The sequence below is a fragment of the Arvicanthis niloticus genome, chromosome 8, assembly GCF_011762505.2.
Source record: "Arvicanthis niloticus isolate mArvNil1 chromosome 8, mArvNil1.pat.X, whole genome shotgun sequence".
Classification (NCBI taxonomy): Eukaryota; Metazoa; Chordata; class Mammalia; order Rodentia; family Muridae; genus Arvicanthis; species Arvicanthis niloticus.
The window spans coordinates 9,372,571-9,384,577 of record NC_047665.1 but is presented as its reverse complement, the minus strand read 5'-3'; the positions used below and the strand labels follow the sequence as shown (position 1 = coordinate 9,384,577).

Sequence of the window (12,007 nt, the reverse complement as noted above, 5' to 3'; positions counted from 1 at the left end):
TACCTTTGCAAGCTGCAGTGACCAGAGCTAGAAAATGTTGAGTATAATCTGGCTTGTTGGCAGATTAGGCTTAACACAGAATATGATGTAGAGCAATGCCTGTCCTTTGCTAAAAGCTGAAATGTCTATTGAAGACTGGGTGTGGTAGCATCAGTCTGTAATCCACTCGAGAATGAGGCAAGAGGAGTTTGAGATTGCACAGAGTGGGGAGAGTATGAGTGGATGAGCATGACATCCAGGCCAGCGATGAGCTAGAAATACAATGCACACAAAGTACCCCCTTCCAGATTCACATGCGGGACTATGGACCCAGCTATTATCAGGGACTGGATAGTAGCCTCTCCTGCTCAGTGGCATCCTTGCTGTAGAAAGTTTTGGTTTGAGTTTGGTTTGTTTATTTGGTTGGTAGGGGTTTTGTTATTGTTTTGTTTTATTTATTTATTTATTTTTCTCTGTAGCTCTGACTGTCCAGGAACTCACTCTGTAGGCTAGGCTGGCCTCAAACTCAGAGATCTACCTGCCTTGCCTCTCCAGTGCTGGGATTAGAGGTGTGTACTACCACCACCTGGCCATTGCAAACTTCTTAATGGCTACCTGCTTTGTAGTTTTTCCATTTCTGTTTTATTAAGGACTGGGCATGTGGAACCATAAAATTTTTGAAAATCACAGTGAAAACTGAATTGACATGTATGGCTTAGACTTTGTTGGCTGTTGAGATATATTGTAGTGAGAAACAGTGGAGTTCAAGCCTTTGCCCCTTCCTAGGGTTTGGATGCTTAGAGAGATATCTGTTAAATAACATTTTCAGAGAACTTAATCGAAATGCCAGCCTTGTGAAGCACTCATAACTACATTCCTATATACAGAGCTAATCATATTTTATGTCTTTCATTTTCTTGGATTGTTCATATTGATAAATTTGGTTTGATGACTCAGGAAAAATACTCATGGGAAATTTGTTTGTTTGGTTTGGTTTCTTGAGAGAGACTCGGTTTCTCTTGTGTAGCTCTTGCTATAACTGCAATTTGCTCTGGAAACCAGGCTGGCCTTGAACTAACAGGCATCATGGCACACACTTTTAATTCCAGCACTAGGGAGGCAGAGGCAGAGAGAGAGGCAGAGAGAGAGGCAGAGGCAGAGGGAGGCAGAGGCAGGCAGATCTCTGAGTTTGAGGCCAGCCTGGTCTACAGAGAGAATTCCAGGACAGCCAGGGCTGTTACAAAGAGAAATCCTATCTCAGCTAAAAAAGGGAAGGGGAAAAGAATAGGCTTAAGAATTGGTAAAGAAGTTATCAGAGTTTACTCACCTTTTTCTATACTAAAAATTCAAGTAAATATTGTTTGCTTTCCTTGGGAAAATGTGCATGGCATGTTTTACTAATTTTAATGCAATGATGTCATCCGGGCAACTTAATGTGAAATGTAGCACATCCTCCTCCGTCCCATAACCTTGTTTGGAACCCAGAGCATAAAGAAAGGGATGCTTTATGTGATGCAGCATGGTAGCATAGACTCTTCAGGGATAATGTATGGGCTCATGAGGCACTACATCCTTAGATCTAACGTGGCCACCAGTATTGCACATCTGGGTCAGTTTTATGATTCCTCCCATGGATACCGCCAGTGTAAACACATCAAGCAAATTTACATGCCCCTTTTGAAGAACAAATAAATTGTGACTAAGTTCAGGTTTGAAGTCCCTATTGATAACTTGAGAGTACAAGCTGAAAAATCAGAATCCCAGAACATAAAGAAGAAGCTACAAGTAGGAGATCCAGAAAGGGGTCTATTCTAGAGCAGTGTTTGTCCATTGCACCTTTTTTTCTTTCTTTCTTTCTTTCCTCCCCACACCCCCCCTTTTTTTTTTTTTTTTTTTTTTTTTTTGATTAAGATACATTCTTTGTGCTCATTATTTGGTGTGCAAATCACTGACCACATATTGTGCACTTGAGACATGGTAGGTGTGACTGAGGCACTGAATTATAATTGTATTAATTTAATGCATTTAATACAGCCATAACTAGTTAGTGGCTGCCATGTTACAAAGTGTCTGGGATTTGGATCATCCTCACCCAAGCCTTCTAGTCCTGTTTTTCTACAGAGAGCACTCGGGATGGTCAGGCCAGCACTGGAATGTTGTTGTCTAGTGGTGTGCAGTCTTCTTGAGCAGAGAGTGGACACTGGCAGCTGTGGCTTTCCAGCCAGGCTCTACCTTGAGGGTTAATGGCACTCACTGACCACTCACTTCCTCTGCTGCTACCCTCTGTCTGTTAGGAAAGTCTGTACAAACTGGCCCGTTCCCTCCGTGCTACAGTAAGCCGATTCATGTGATATTTATTCCTTCCTCCCCAGGTTTGCTCTTCGTTTTATACGGCCTGACCCTCGCAGCCGGGTCACTGACCCTGTTGGGGACATTGTTTCATTTATGCACTCTTTTGAAGAGAAATATGGGAGGGCACACCCTGTCTTCTACCAGGGAACGTACAGCCAGGTCAGTGCCACAAAACAAATAGATGCCAACTTACCAATATGACTCTGTCCTCAAAGGAAAGTGTAGCTTAGCTGTGATCATGTTGTTCTTACACTCACAAAAGACTTAAATTCTTCATTGGTTAGAGAAATTTAAACAGAGGCAGGACCACGCCTTTTCTCTGGCCTCCTGACTTCGTCCCATCCTTGTGAAGTCCTTTCTGCACAGCTTGTTTCCTCCTTCCCTAGGTCCCCACTGCACCTCCCCGGACAGTGCCTGCCTCAGAGCCTTGCTGTTGCTCTTCCTCCCACCAGCAATGTCTTTTTAACATTTGGCTAATGGGTGCCTTGCCCGTCCTTCACACCAGCTCCTGCTGTCCTCCTGACCACTCCATCCTTTCCCTATCTCACCCTACCTTGCTTTCTAAAGTACTGACCTTCCTTTTTGTTTTCCATCCTTCTGTTTTTAAATTTATAGGGATTTTACATTCCTCCTTACATGATTTGTGTTCACGTCTTTGCTGTGTTAATCAGACTGTACACACCTTCAAGGCAAAAGCAGAATTTGTTTTGATCCTTTATAGAACTGAATAGAATTTAGACCATAAGCTCAAGATAGCTCATTTGATTCAAACTAAGCCACAAAGCCTTTCATTTTCTCCTTTCAGGGAGGGAGACTGGATTTTAGGCATATATAGTTTGTCAGAGAACAATAAAGAACAACACAGACATGTGTTGAAAGGTGGCTCTGTTGTGGAGTGTCTGGAATTTCTGATTCTTATCTGGAGAGGGGGCAGCTCACTCTTGCTTCTGCTTTTACCCACATCTGCTTTTTCTCAGTTGATCTTCATACTGGCTGCTGCTCCCCACTCAACAAACATTACATACCTGCTGTACACAGTGAGACATCATGCTTGGCGCTGCAGATAGCAGAGATGAGGGGGACAGCAGTCCTTTGCATGATCTTGAGGGTAGACTACATAGCCATGCAGGAAATTACAGGCAGTTAGTTAGGAGTATACCATTCATAAGCGACAAGATTCGTGGACACTTGCTTTGTCTCAGAAGATCTTCTGAACCCTGTGCTCTTTAGGACACCTTCGGGCGCCCTGGTCCTTCCTGCTTGCTTGTGCTCTTGCTGGATCCAACTCATCTTTGCAGCTAGTTTTTTATTGGCAAGAATTTTGAAGCTGCAAAATTGCTTCTACATAGTTACAGTGTCCTGTTTTACCTTTAAACCATGAGAACAGCTGACTTTCTGGGACTGTTATGAGTTATTTGTGTCACTTCTTCTACCTCATGTGCCTGATGCAGCATAAATTCTAACAGCATGAAAGGCTTTTTATTAAAGCTGTTGACTTGGGCTTTATAAGGAGAAAGATGCCAGGGGTGGATGTAAAGGTAGAAAGCCTGGGAAGTACTTAGCTTCTTGCTTCCCTTTCAACCCCACTTCCTCCCCTCTTTCTAGTTGCTAATGTTGGTTAATAGTTAAGTTCATCTGGACCCTTAGCCTAAATAGTAGTTCAAGACCTTCATAGTAAGTTGTGATCTTTTGTCTCTTGAAGGCACTTAATGATGCCAAGCGGGAACTCCGATTCCTTTTGGTTTATCTTCACGGAGATGACCACCAGGACTCTGATGAGTTCTGCCGGTAAGTAGATGAGTCATTTCCTTTCTTCTCTGACTTTTTGCTGATGGTTTATAGTTGGCAAATTGCTCTCACGCTGTTTTATCTTATTCCCCAGCAATGCTCTCTGCGCACCTGAGGTCATCTCGCTGATAAACAGCAGGATGCTTTTTTGGGCTTGTTCTACAAACAAACCAGAGGGGTACAGGGGTAAGTTGTGTTCCTCTGCCTCATTGAGAAGGTCAGAGTATCTTTAGGGAAGTCTGGAAAACCATGCTATGCCATTTCTCAAGTAGTAGTTCTGTGATAGACAATGCTAGTTATGGTTTTTATTTATATCATTTAATTTGGTCAGCAGCCTGAGAGATGAAGGTTATATTATTTCTTCTTTAAGATTAATGAAACAATCTCAGAGACATTAAGACAGATCCAGTAGCATACAGTTAGCATATGGTTGGAGTTTAAGGCCCATTCTTTATAGCTAACTATTGCCAGAGACTCTCATTTTAAGTCAGTCCTGCCCAGCAGCTCACTTTCAATTTTAACAGGCTTTTGCTAGGCATTCATCTTCTCTGTCTGGGCTTTGAGCAGAACTCTGGGTGGTGAGTCTGCTGTTGAGTGCTAGAGTGAGTGCTGACAGCGGATGCAGGGAATTCAGTCTTTCTGGAAGCAATTCAGAGATCAGTGTCTTCAGAAAGCATCAGAAGCTACAAAGACACTCAGTGGCAGAAATACAGTCATTTTGTAGCCTTTTTGTCCAGCAACCTCTGTATGTGCTAATACTTAGGCATCAGTGCCTGGTGTTCAGAACCAAATATACTGTAGCTGTTTCTTCTGCATCTTAGTTCTCTTTTTTTTGGTTTTTTTTTTGGTTTTTTGAGACAGGGTTTCTCTATGTAGCACAGGCTGTCCTGGAACTCACTCTGTAGACCAGGCTGGCCTCGAACTCAGAAATCCGCCTGCCTCTGCCTCCCAAGTGCTGGGATTAAAGGCATGCGCCACCACCGCCCGGCTGCATTAGTGCTTTGTAAATGTGTGGTGTGTTCCTGCAGCATGTGCTTTGCCATTCTGATGTGCTTCTGCGGGGCTGGCAGATAGATGGCACAGACAGAAGGTCCTTTTTGTAAAGAGTTGTATAGTTTCTTTTTTCATAACATAACAACATGATGCAATTGCATCATAATAAGATTTTGGTTATTACAGACCGACTTTCTCACTTTACTTGGAGCAGAAAGCTGCCTTGTTAAGGGAAGAAGAAGTAATAGGAAAATGAGGAAAGGAAAGAGTTAGATGAGGAGGAAAAGACTGGGAGCGGATGTGGTGTAAAAGCACCACGGCCAACAGCATGCAGCTGAGAATGCAGCCTTGTCTCCCAGTGGCTTTCCGACCTTCACACTTGGAGACATTCATTATACTTAAGCATAACTTGGTTCTTTGTGGACCCTTCTCCTTCCATTCAGTAGATAGTATCCAGGAACCTTGCAGCCTTCCCCAGCATGACAGCTTACGGAGAAGCCTTGCCCTAGTCTAAGCATTCACCTCAGCTTAGGAACACAGACGCGTGACAGAACAAAGAAGAGACCAGGTGGGGCTGATGAGATGATGCAGTCTGAGTTTGGTTATCCAACATGGTGGAAGGAGAGAACCAACTCCAGAAAACTGTCTTCTAATCTCTGCACACACCTGTAGAGGAAAAAAAAAAAAAAAACACAGTAGAGGGGCTGGAGAGTTGCCTCAGTAGTTAAGAGCATGGTCTCCTTTTGCAAAAGACCTAGGTTCAATTCCTAGCACCCACATGGTAGCTCACAACTGTCTGTAACTCAAGTTCCAGGGAATCTGACGCCCTCCTCCAGCCTTCACAGGCACCATGCATGCTGTCAGTATGCAAAGTCTGAGGATTGATCTGTTTCATCCCAAGTCTTATGCTTGATCTCTTGGGTCTTTGTGTCAGTCTCCCAGGCTTTACGAGAGAACACCTATCCATTCCTGGCAATGATTATGTTGAAGGATCGGCGAATGACTGTGGTAGGGAGGCTAGAAGGCCTCATTCAACCCGATGACCTCATCAACCAGCTGACATTCATCATGGATGCAAACCAGACTTACCTGGTGTCAGAACGCCTAGAAAGGTACAAGGGGTTCCTTTCTGAAAAGAGACAGATGGTGTGCTTGGAAGACTGACTTGGGGCTCCACAAACTTCTTTCTCCTGTCTTGGGCACTTTAAAAGCCTTTGCTTCATGTTGAAGAACAGTTTAGAATATCATAGACAGAACTTAATGCAAAAAAGGTGGACTGATTATACTTTTCTCCCATTACATGGATTATATACAGTAGTTATAGAAAATTTGAAATAGGAAAGTCAAAGAAGAAATTTAAAAGCATTCATTATTCTATGGTGCTTTTGGTTTTGTAGACACTTGTGCACGCCTCTCTCTGCTTACTTTGAAGATAATAGAAAACAAACAAAAGGCCCGCTTACCTTTCCATTCTCAACACAGATCACATCTGGCACCGATGTCTAGGTGGTTTTGTCCACACACCAAGCAAGTTAGTTGTGTAGCGGCAGACAACAGCTAGGTGTCTACTTTATCAGTTCTGTTCCGACCCCGTGCCCTGAGGTAGCATCAGATTCCCTTGGGTGAGAGCTCAAGCTCAAGACTGTTACCTTTGCTCTTTGTCACGTTGGATCCCAGTTGCACCCCTGCATTGCTCCACATGTCTGTTTAGGACCACACATGAAGATTCCCACAGCGTGTGCGCTTGAGGGATGCACTCAAGCAGTTGAGCAAATTGGGGGAAGCACTTAGTAAGCATCACTTGTCTCAACTCTCAGTTGTTTCACATCTGTCCTGGGATCTAGTCCAGACTTGACTGTGTGAGCATGATGGGAACATAAGCAGCCACGCTAAGGTGACAAGGAGACGGCCATCCACAGGGGCTTTCTGCAAGTTAGGGCCTAAGCTTAGATCCTCAGCACCCACATGAAAAGCTAGGAGCAGCTGCATGCAGCTGTAATCCCAGCACTGAGCGGAGCGGAAACAGGAGGATCCCCAGGCTTTGCAGGTCAGTCAGTCTAGCCACTGAGCAAGCTTCAGGTTCATTGAGAAACCCTGTCTTAAAACATACAGTGGAGGGAGGGCTGGAGAGAGGGGCCTCATTTAAGATCCCAAGGATCCCAGTTCAGTTCCCAGCACTAAAGATGGACAATTCATAATTACAGCTCTGGGAGATCCAACGCCTTCATGGGCACCTGTGTATATTCTCTTCTCCCCACCCCCCCTCTCTGTTTCTGTCTCATTCTGTCTGTCTGTCTCTCTTATTCTCTCACACAATTTTAAAAATAAGAATTTTATTTTTTAAGATTGAGGGCTAGCAAGATTGCACTTATTTTCAAGCCTGAGTCCCTGGGACCCACATGGTGGAAGGCGAGTACTGACTCCCACAAGGTGTCCTCTGACCTACGTGTGCTGCAGCTCACTGGCTCTTCTTCAGTGCCACTAACACATAAGTTAATGTAGAAGGAAACATGCCAAAGCCTCTAACCGCCCGGAGTGTGGAGAATAGATGTGCTGGAGTGCTTGGCTCTGAGTGGGACAGCTGTGATCCTTCCTTAGGGCTCAGGGTTGTCAGGGAGGACAGAGAGATGCCACAGAAAGATGTGTTCCTAGTCACTGCACTCACAGCCCCTGCCCCTCCCTGAGGGACTGTTAGCCATCAATGGTTATTGTGGGGAGTAGTTGCCATGTTTCTGTAAGTCCCCGCTACCCTAGCTCTGTCAGGACGGAGTCGGGAGGCAGAGAGAGGGGTTGGAGTTGAAGATAACTACAGTTCGTTGTGTAAGTGCGCAAGACTGTCAGACAGGAAGTGGAGAGCCAGGAGATACCTCAGTGGGTAGCAGCACTTGCTACAAAGTGACACCCAGATTTTGATTCCACGTTCCACATGAGTCTGCTCTGCTTTAGATATGCCTTCACGGGTCAGCAGTTCTACCCTGCTCCCAAACCTTCAACAGAAGAGAAAATAGGGAATGCACTTGAGTTCCTAAACACTTGGGAAAGGGATCAGAAGTTCAGGGTCATCCTGTGTCCTAGTCAAGTTTTCTGTTGCTATGATAAGACACCATGACCAAAAGCAAGTTGAGAAGGAAAAGGTTTATTTTTCTTTTAGTTCTTTATCACAGGACAGGAACCCGAAGGCAGGAGCTGATGCAGAGGCCATAGAGGAGTGCTGCCTACCAGCTTGCTCAGCCTGCTTTCTTATTGAACCCAAGACTACCAGGCCAGGGGTGTCCCCACCCACAATGAGCTGGACCCTCTCATGTCAATTACTGATTTAGAAGACGCCCTACAGGCTTCCTCACAGGTCAATCTTATGGAGGCATTTTCTGATTAGGGTCCTTCCTGTCAGAAGATTCTACCTCATGTCAAATTGACATAAAAACTAGTCAGGACAATCCTGAGAGAAGTCAGGACATGACTAAATGAAGCAGAAGCCATTTGCTGCTAACTGGGCTGCTCCCGGTGCCTTGCTCAGCCTGTGTTTAATACCATCTCAGACCGCCTGCCTGGGGTGGTGCTGCCTACAGTGGACTGGGTCCTCCCACATGGATCACTAATTAAGAAACTGCCCCTTGGCTTCCTATAGGCCAGGGATTCTCTCAGCCGTGGTTCTCTCAGGTAACTAGTTTTGTCCACTTGTGTCAAATTCACAAGTAAACAGCAACAACCAGGACCCTTGTCTCATTAAGAAATAAATTGTTTAATAAAATAGAAGCCAGGACCTGGGGCATGGAGGACATTTCTCTAATCTCAGTACTTGAAAGGCTGAAGCAGGAGAAACACAGTCAGGAATGCTCTTGCCTAGCGTGCACTCAGCCCTGGGCTCTGTCCTAGAGAGGGGGAGTGAGCAGCAAGAGGAAGACCGGCTAGAACAGTTTTGTGAAATTAGTGTTTTGTTTGATCGCTTCCAATCTGTCCACAGGGAAGAAAGGAACCAAACCCAGGTGCTGAGACAACAACAGGATGAAGCCTATCTGGCTTCACTAAGGGCAGACCAGGAGAAAGAGAGGAAGAAGAGGGAGGAGAGGGAGCGGAAACGCCGGAAGGAGGAGGAGGTGCAGCAGCAGAAGCTGGCTGAGGAGCGAAGGCGACAGGTGAGCCACACTGCTGTTCTTGTCTTTGTTTTGCTGCTTCCTTACAGCCAGGAAGGCCCTTTCCCCAATACTCAGTGCCTGCACGAGGCAGCAGTGCATGCGGTGTGCAGGCTTGTTCTTGTTTCTTACCGAGAGGAGGTTTTTTTCTGAGGGATTGTTTTTAAATTTTGTCTAGCCAGATGTAGTGGTGCAGGCCTTTAATCCTATCACTCAGAAGGCAGAGGCAGGATCGAGGCCAGTTTGTCAGTTTGAGGGCAGCCTGATCTATATATCAAGTTTTAGGCCAGCCAGGGCTATATCCCTGCCTCCACCAGTGACTAAAGGAGAGTTTGTTTATCCATCATATGTGTATGTGATGTGAGAGCATTGGCCCACGTGTGCCACAGCGCTTCTGTGAAGGTCAGAAGACAACTTTAGGGGGTTGTTTCTCTCCTTGGTTAGTTCACCCTTACCACGATTTCTGAGGATGGAGCTCAGTGTATCTGTAGCTTGTGCCTTCAGGGCCCACACACCATTACCTGCTGAACCATCCTGCTGGCCCTCAGGAGGATTTCTTTTCAATAATTGTTTATGAAGTTTCAGTGAACATTCATGGCCTTTATGTTCTGGGTTTCATGTATCCCTGTTTGAGCCACATCCTTACCTTTGCTTTGTGTTTTTCTAGAACTTACAGGAGGAAAAGGAGAGGAAGCTGGAGTGCCTGCCCCCGGAGCCCTCCCCCGATGACCCTGAAAGTGTCAAGATTATTTTCAAGTTACCCAATGATTCCAGAGTAGAGAGACGGTTCCATTTTTCACAGTCTCTAACAGTAAGGATCACCTAAGCCAGATTGGGCTGTGATTTGGGCTGTGATGTGTGCAGGTGGAGAGGGAGGACAAACCATGGGAGGCCGGTCCTTCCCCTTTCTCTGTGGGCCCCCAGGATGGACCCTTCAGGCTTGACAGAGAAGACCTTTACATGCTGATCCCTCTTGAAGGGCTCCTGCCTACCCCCTAACTGTGTTCTGAGCTGTACCGTGTGCAGTCAGCACACAAGGTAAAACACAGAGACCTAGCACAGTGGCATGGGAATGAAGCAGAAGGCTCCGTGTGTTCACACCTGCTTTTTTGGGTTTTACTTTCCAGTGCTTAGGATGGAATTCAGGGTTTCCTATTAAGCTGTATCTCCTGCCCTGGATTTTTTATTTTTATTTTTTTAAGATTTTTGTATTTTATGTGTATATGTTTAATCACTGAGGCATCTCTCTAACCCTGGAGTTTTTAATTGGGTAACACCACTGTGTCACCCAGAGTAGCTGCTATGTAGTACATGGTCACCAGATGTTGATTCTCCTTGTTTCCTCCTCCCCCCCCCACCCCCACCCCCCGACTCCCCACAGGGTTTCTCTGTTTAGTCCTGGCTGTCCTGGAACTCAGAAATCCTCCTGCCTCTGCCTCCTAAGTGCTGGGATTAAAGGCGTGCGCCACCACTGCCCGACTTTACTTTGTTTTTAAAGGCATGTGCCATCACACTCTCCTTGTGACTTCTTTAAAAGATCCACAACAATATTTCCCAGGGACCTAGAATACTTGAACTAGAGTCCCACTGCAATGTGACACTGTCTACTTGGGTCTCCTGGGGAAGGCTGGGACATGTGACTTCACACTGGGTCTCTCCTTACTGTACTCTCTTTCTCTGTGGTACCTACAGGTCATCCATGACTTCTTATTCTCCTTGAAGGAAAGCCCTGAAAAGTTTCAGATTGAAGCCAATTTTCCAAGACGGGTACTTCCCTGTGTCCCTTCAGAGGAATGGCCCAACCCCCCCACACTGCAGGAGGCGGGACTCAGCCACACAGAAGTTCTCTTTGTTCAGGACCTGACAGATGAATGACACTTCTCTGCCTCCTTCCTCCCACCCCAATCCCTAAAAGAAATGGATAAACAAAAACAGAGAACAAGAGATAAATTCATATTATTATTATTATAATACAATATTTTTTTTAAAAAACTGCTGCATCCTATGGAAGGATCAGAAACCATGCTGCCTGCAAGAGTCACAGCCTGTGTGCGTGTGCCAGGCCAGCAGTGAGCATACCTGCTCGGCAGACTCGCCTTCCCACAGCCTCTGCTCCACCTTCCAGTGAAGAAACGTCACCCTCCAACCCGTCCATCGGCCCACGTGGGGAAGGAGACATTCCCACTGTTTCTCAGTCATTCTTGCTTTTGTAGAAAATACAAATGAAAACCCCATCAGCTCCAGCAGCAGCTCCTGAGGACCTGCTCTTCCCACTTCTGGAGGAAGAGGGGAAAGAATGGAACAGACTGCCTACAGTTTATGAATAACTTTGTTTCTGTTTGCTTTGTAATGATAATGACCAAAGGAATGAGGCTGTCTTAGGAGTATTTTTTTTTTCTTTAGATTTGATAAAGAGCCAATGCCGTGGGCGCCCACGGCGGTGTAATAAAGGTGCCCTGGGCTCATTTGCGCTTCCTTCTGCCACTGTTCCTCTCACGATCCCAGAGAGGTCATTTGGTTTGGTACAGTTCTGCCACTTGTGTATCCCATTTGGGGCAATGAGAGGAAGTCTCAGATTGTGACCCACAAAAGGCTGTGTGTGGTGTGTGTGCTCACCTTTACACACAAGTACAGCTTTTCTTTGGCATCTGTACCAGGTGGTGGTGAAGGGGTCTGAACCAAAGGATAGCAGCTCCTGGTCCCCCCAACTGCACATGCTGCTTTTCCCAACTTCCCCTAACTTGCCAAGCTTGGTGCCTTTT

At 45.7% G+C, this 12,007-nt stretch overlaps 1 protein-coding gene across 3 annotated transcripts in view; it reads left to right on the top strand.

Annotated features, from left to right (window-relative positions):
- Faf2 (Fas associated factor family member 2) overlaps positions 1 to 11,710 on the top strand; it is a 32,048-nt gene extending 20,338 nt beyond the window's left edge. For all 3 annotated transcript variants that reach the window (XM_034510269.2, XM_034510267.2, XM_034510268.2), the window contains 7 exons: positions 2,352 to 2,490; positions 4,034 to 4,119; positions 4,214 to 4,305; positions 6,047 to 6,224; positions 9,077 to 9,248; positions 9,913 to 10,056; positions 10,938 to 11,710. In XM_034510269.2, coding sequence (XP_034366160.1) covers positions 2,352 to 2,490; positions 4,034 to 4,119; positions 4,214 to 4,305; positions 6,047 to 6,224; positions 9,077 to 9,248; positions 9,913 to 10,056; positions 10,938 to 11,120 — 994 coding nt within the window. In that variant the 3' untranslated portion in view covers positions 11,121 to 11,710. The remainder of the gene's footprint in view (positions 1 to 2,351; positions 2,491 to 4,033; positions 4,120 to 4,213; positions 4,306 to 6,046; positions 6,225 to 9,076; positions 9,249 to 9,912; positions 10,057 to 10,937) is intronic.
- Positions 11,711 to 12,007: the final 297 nt, after the last annotated feature.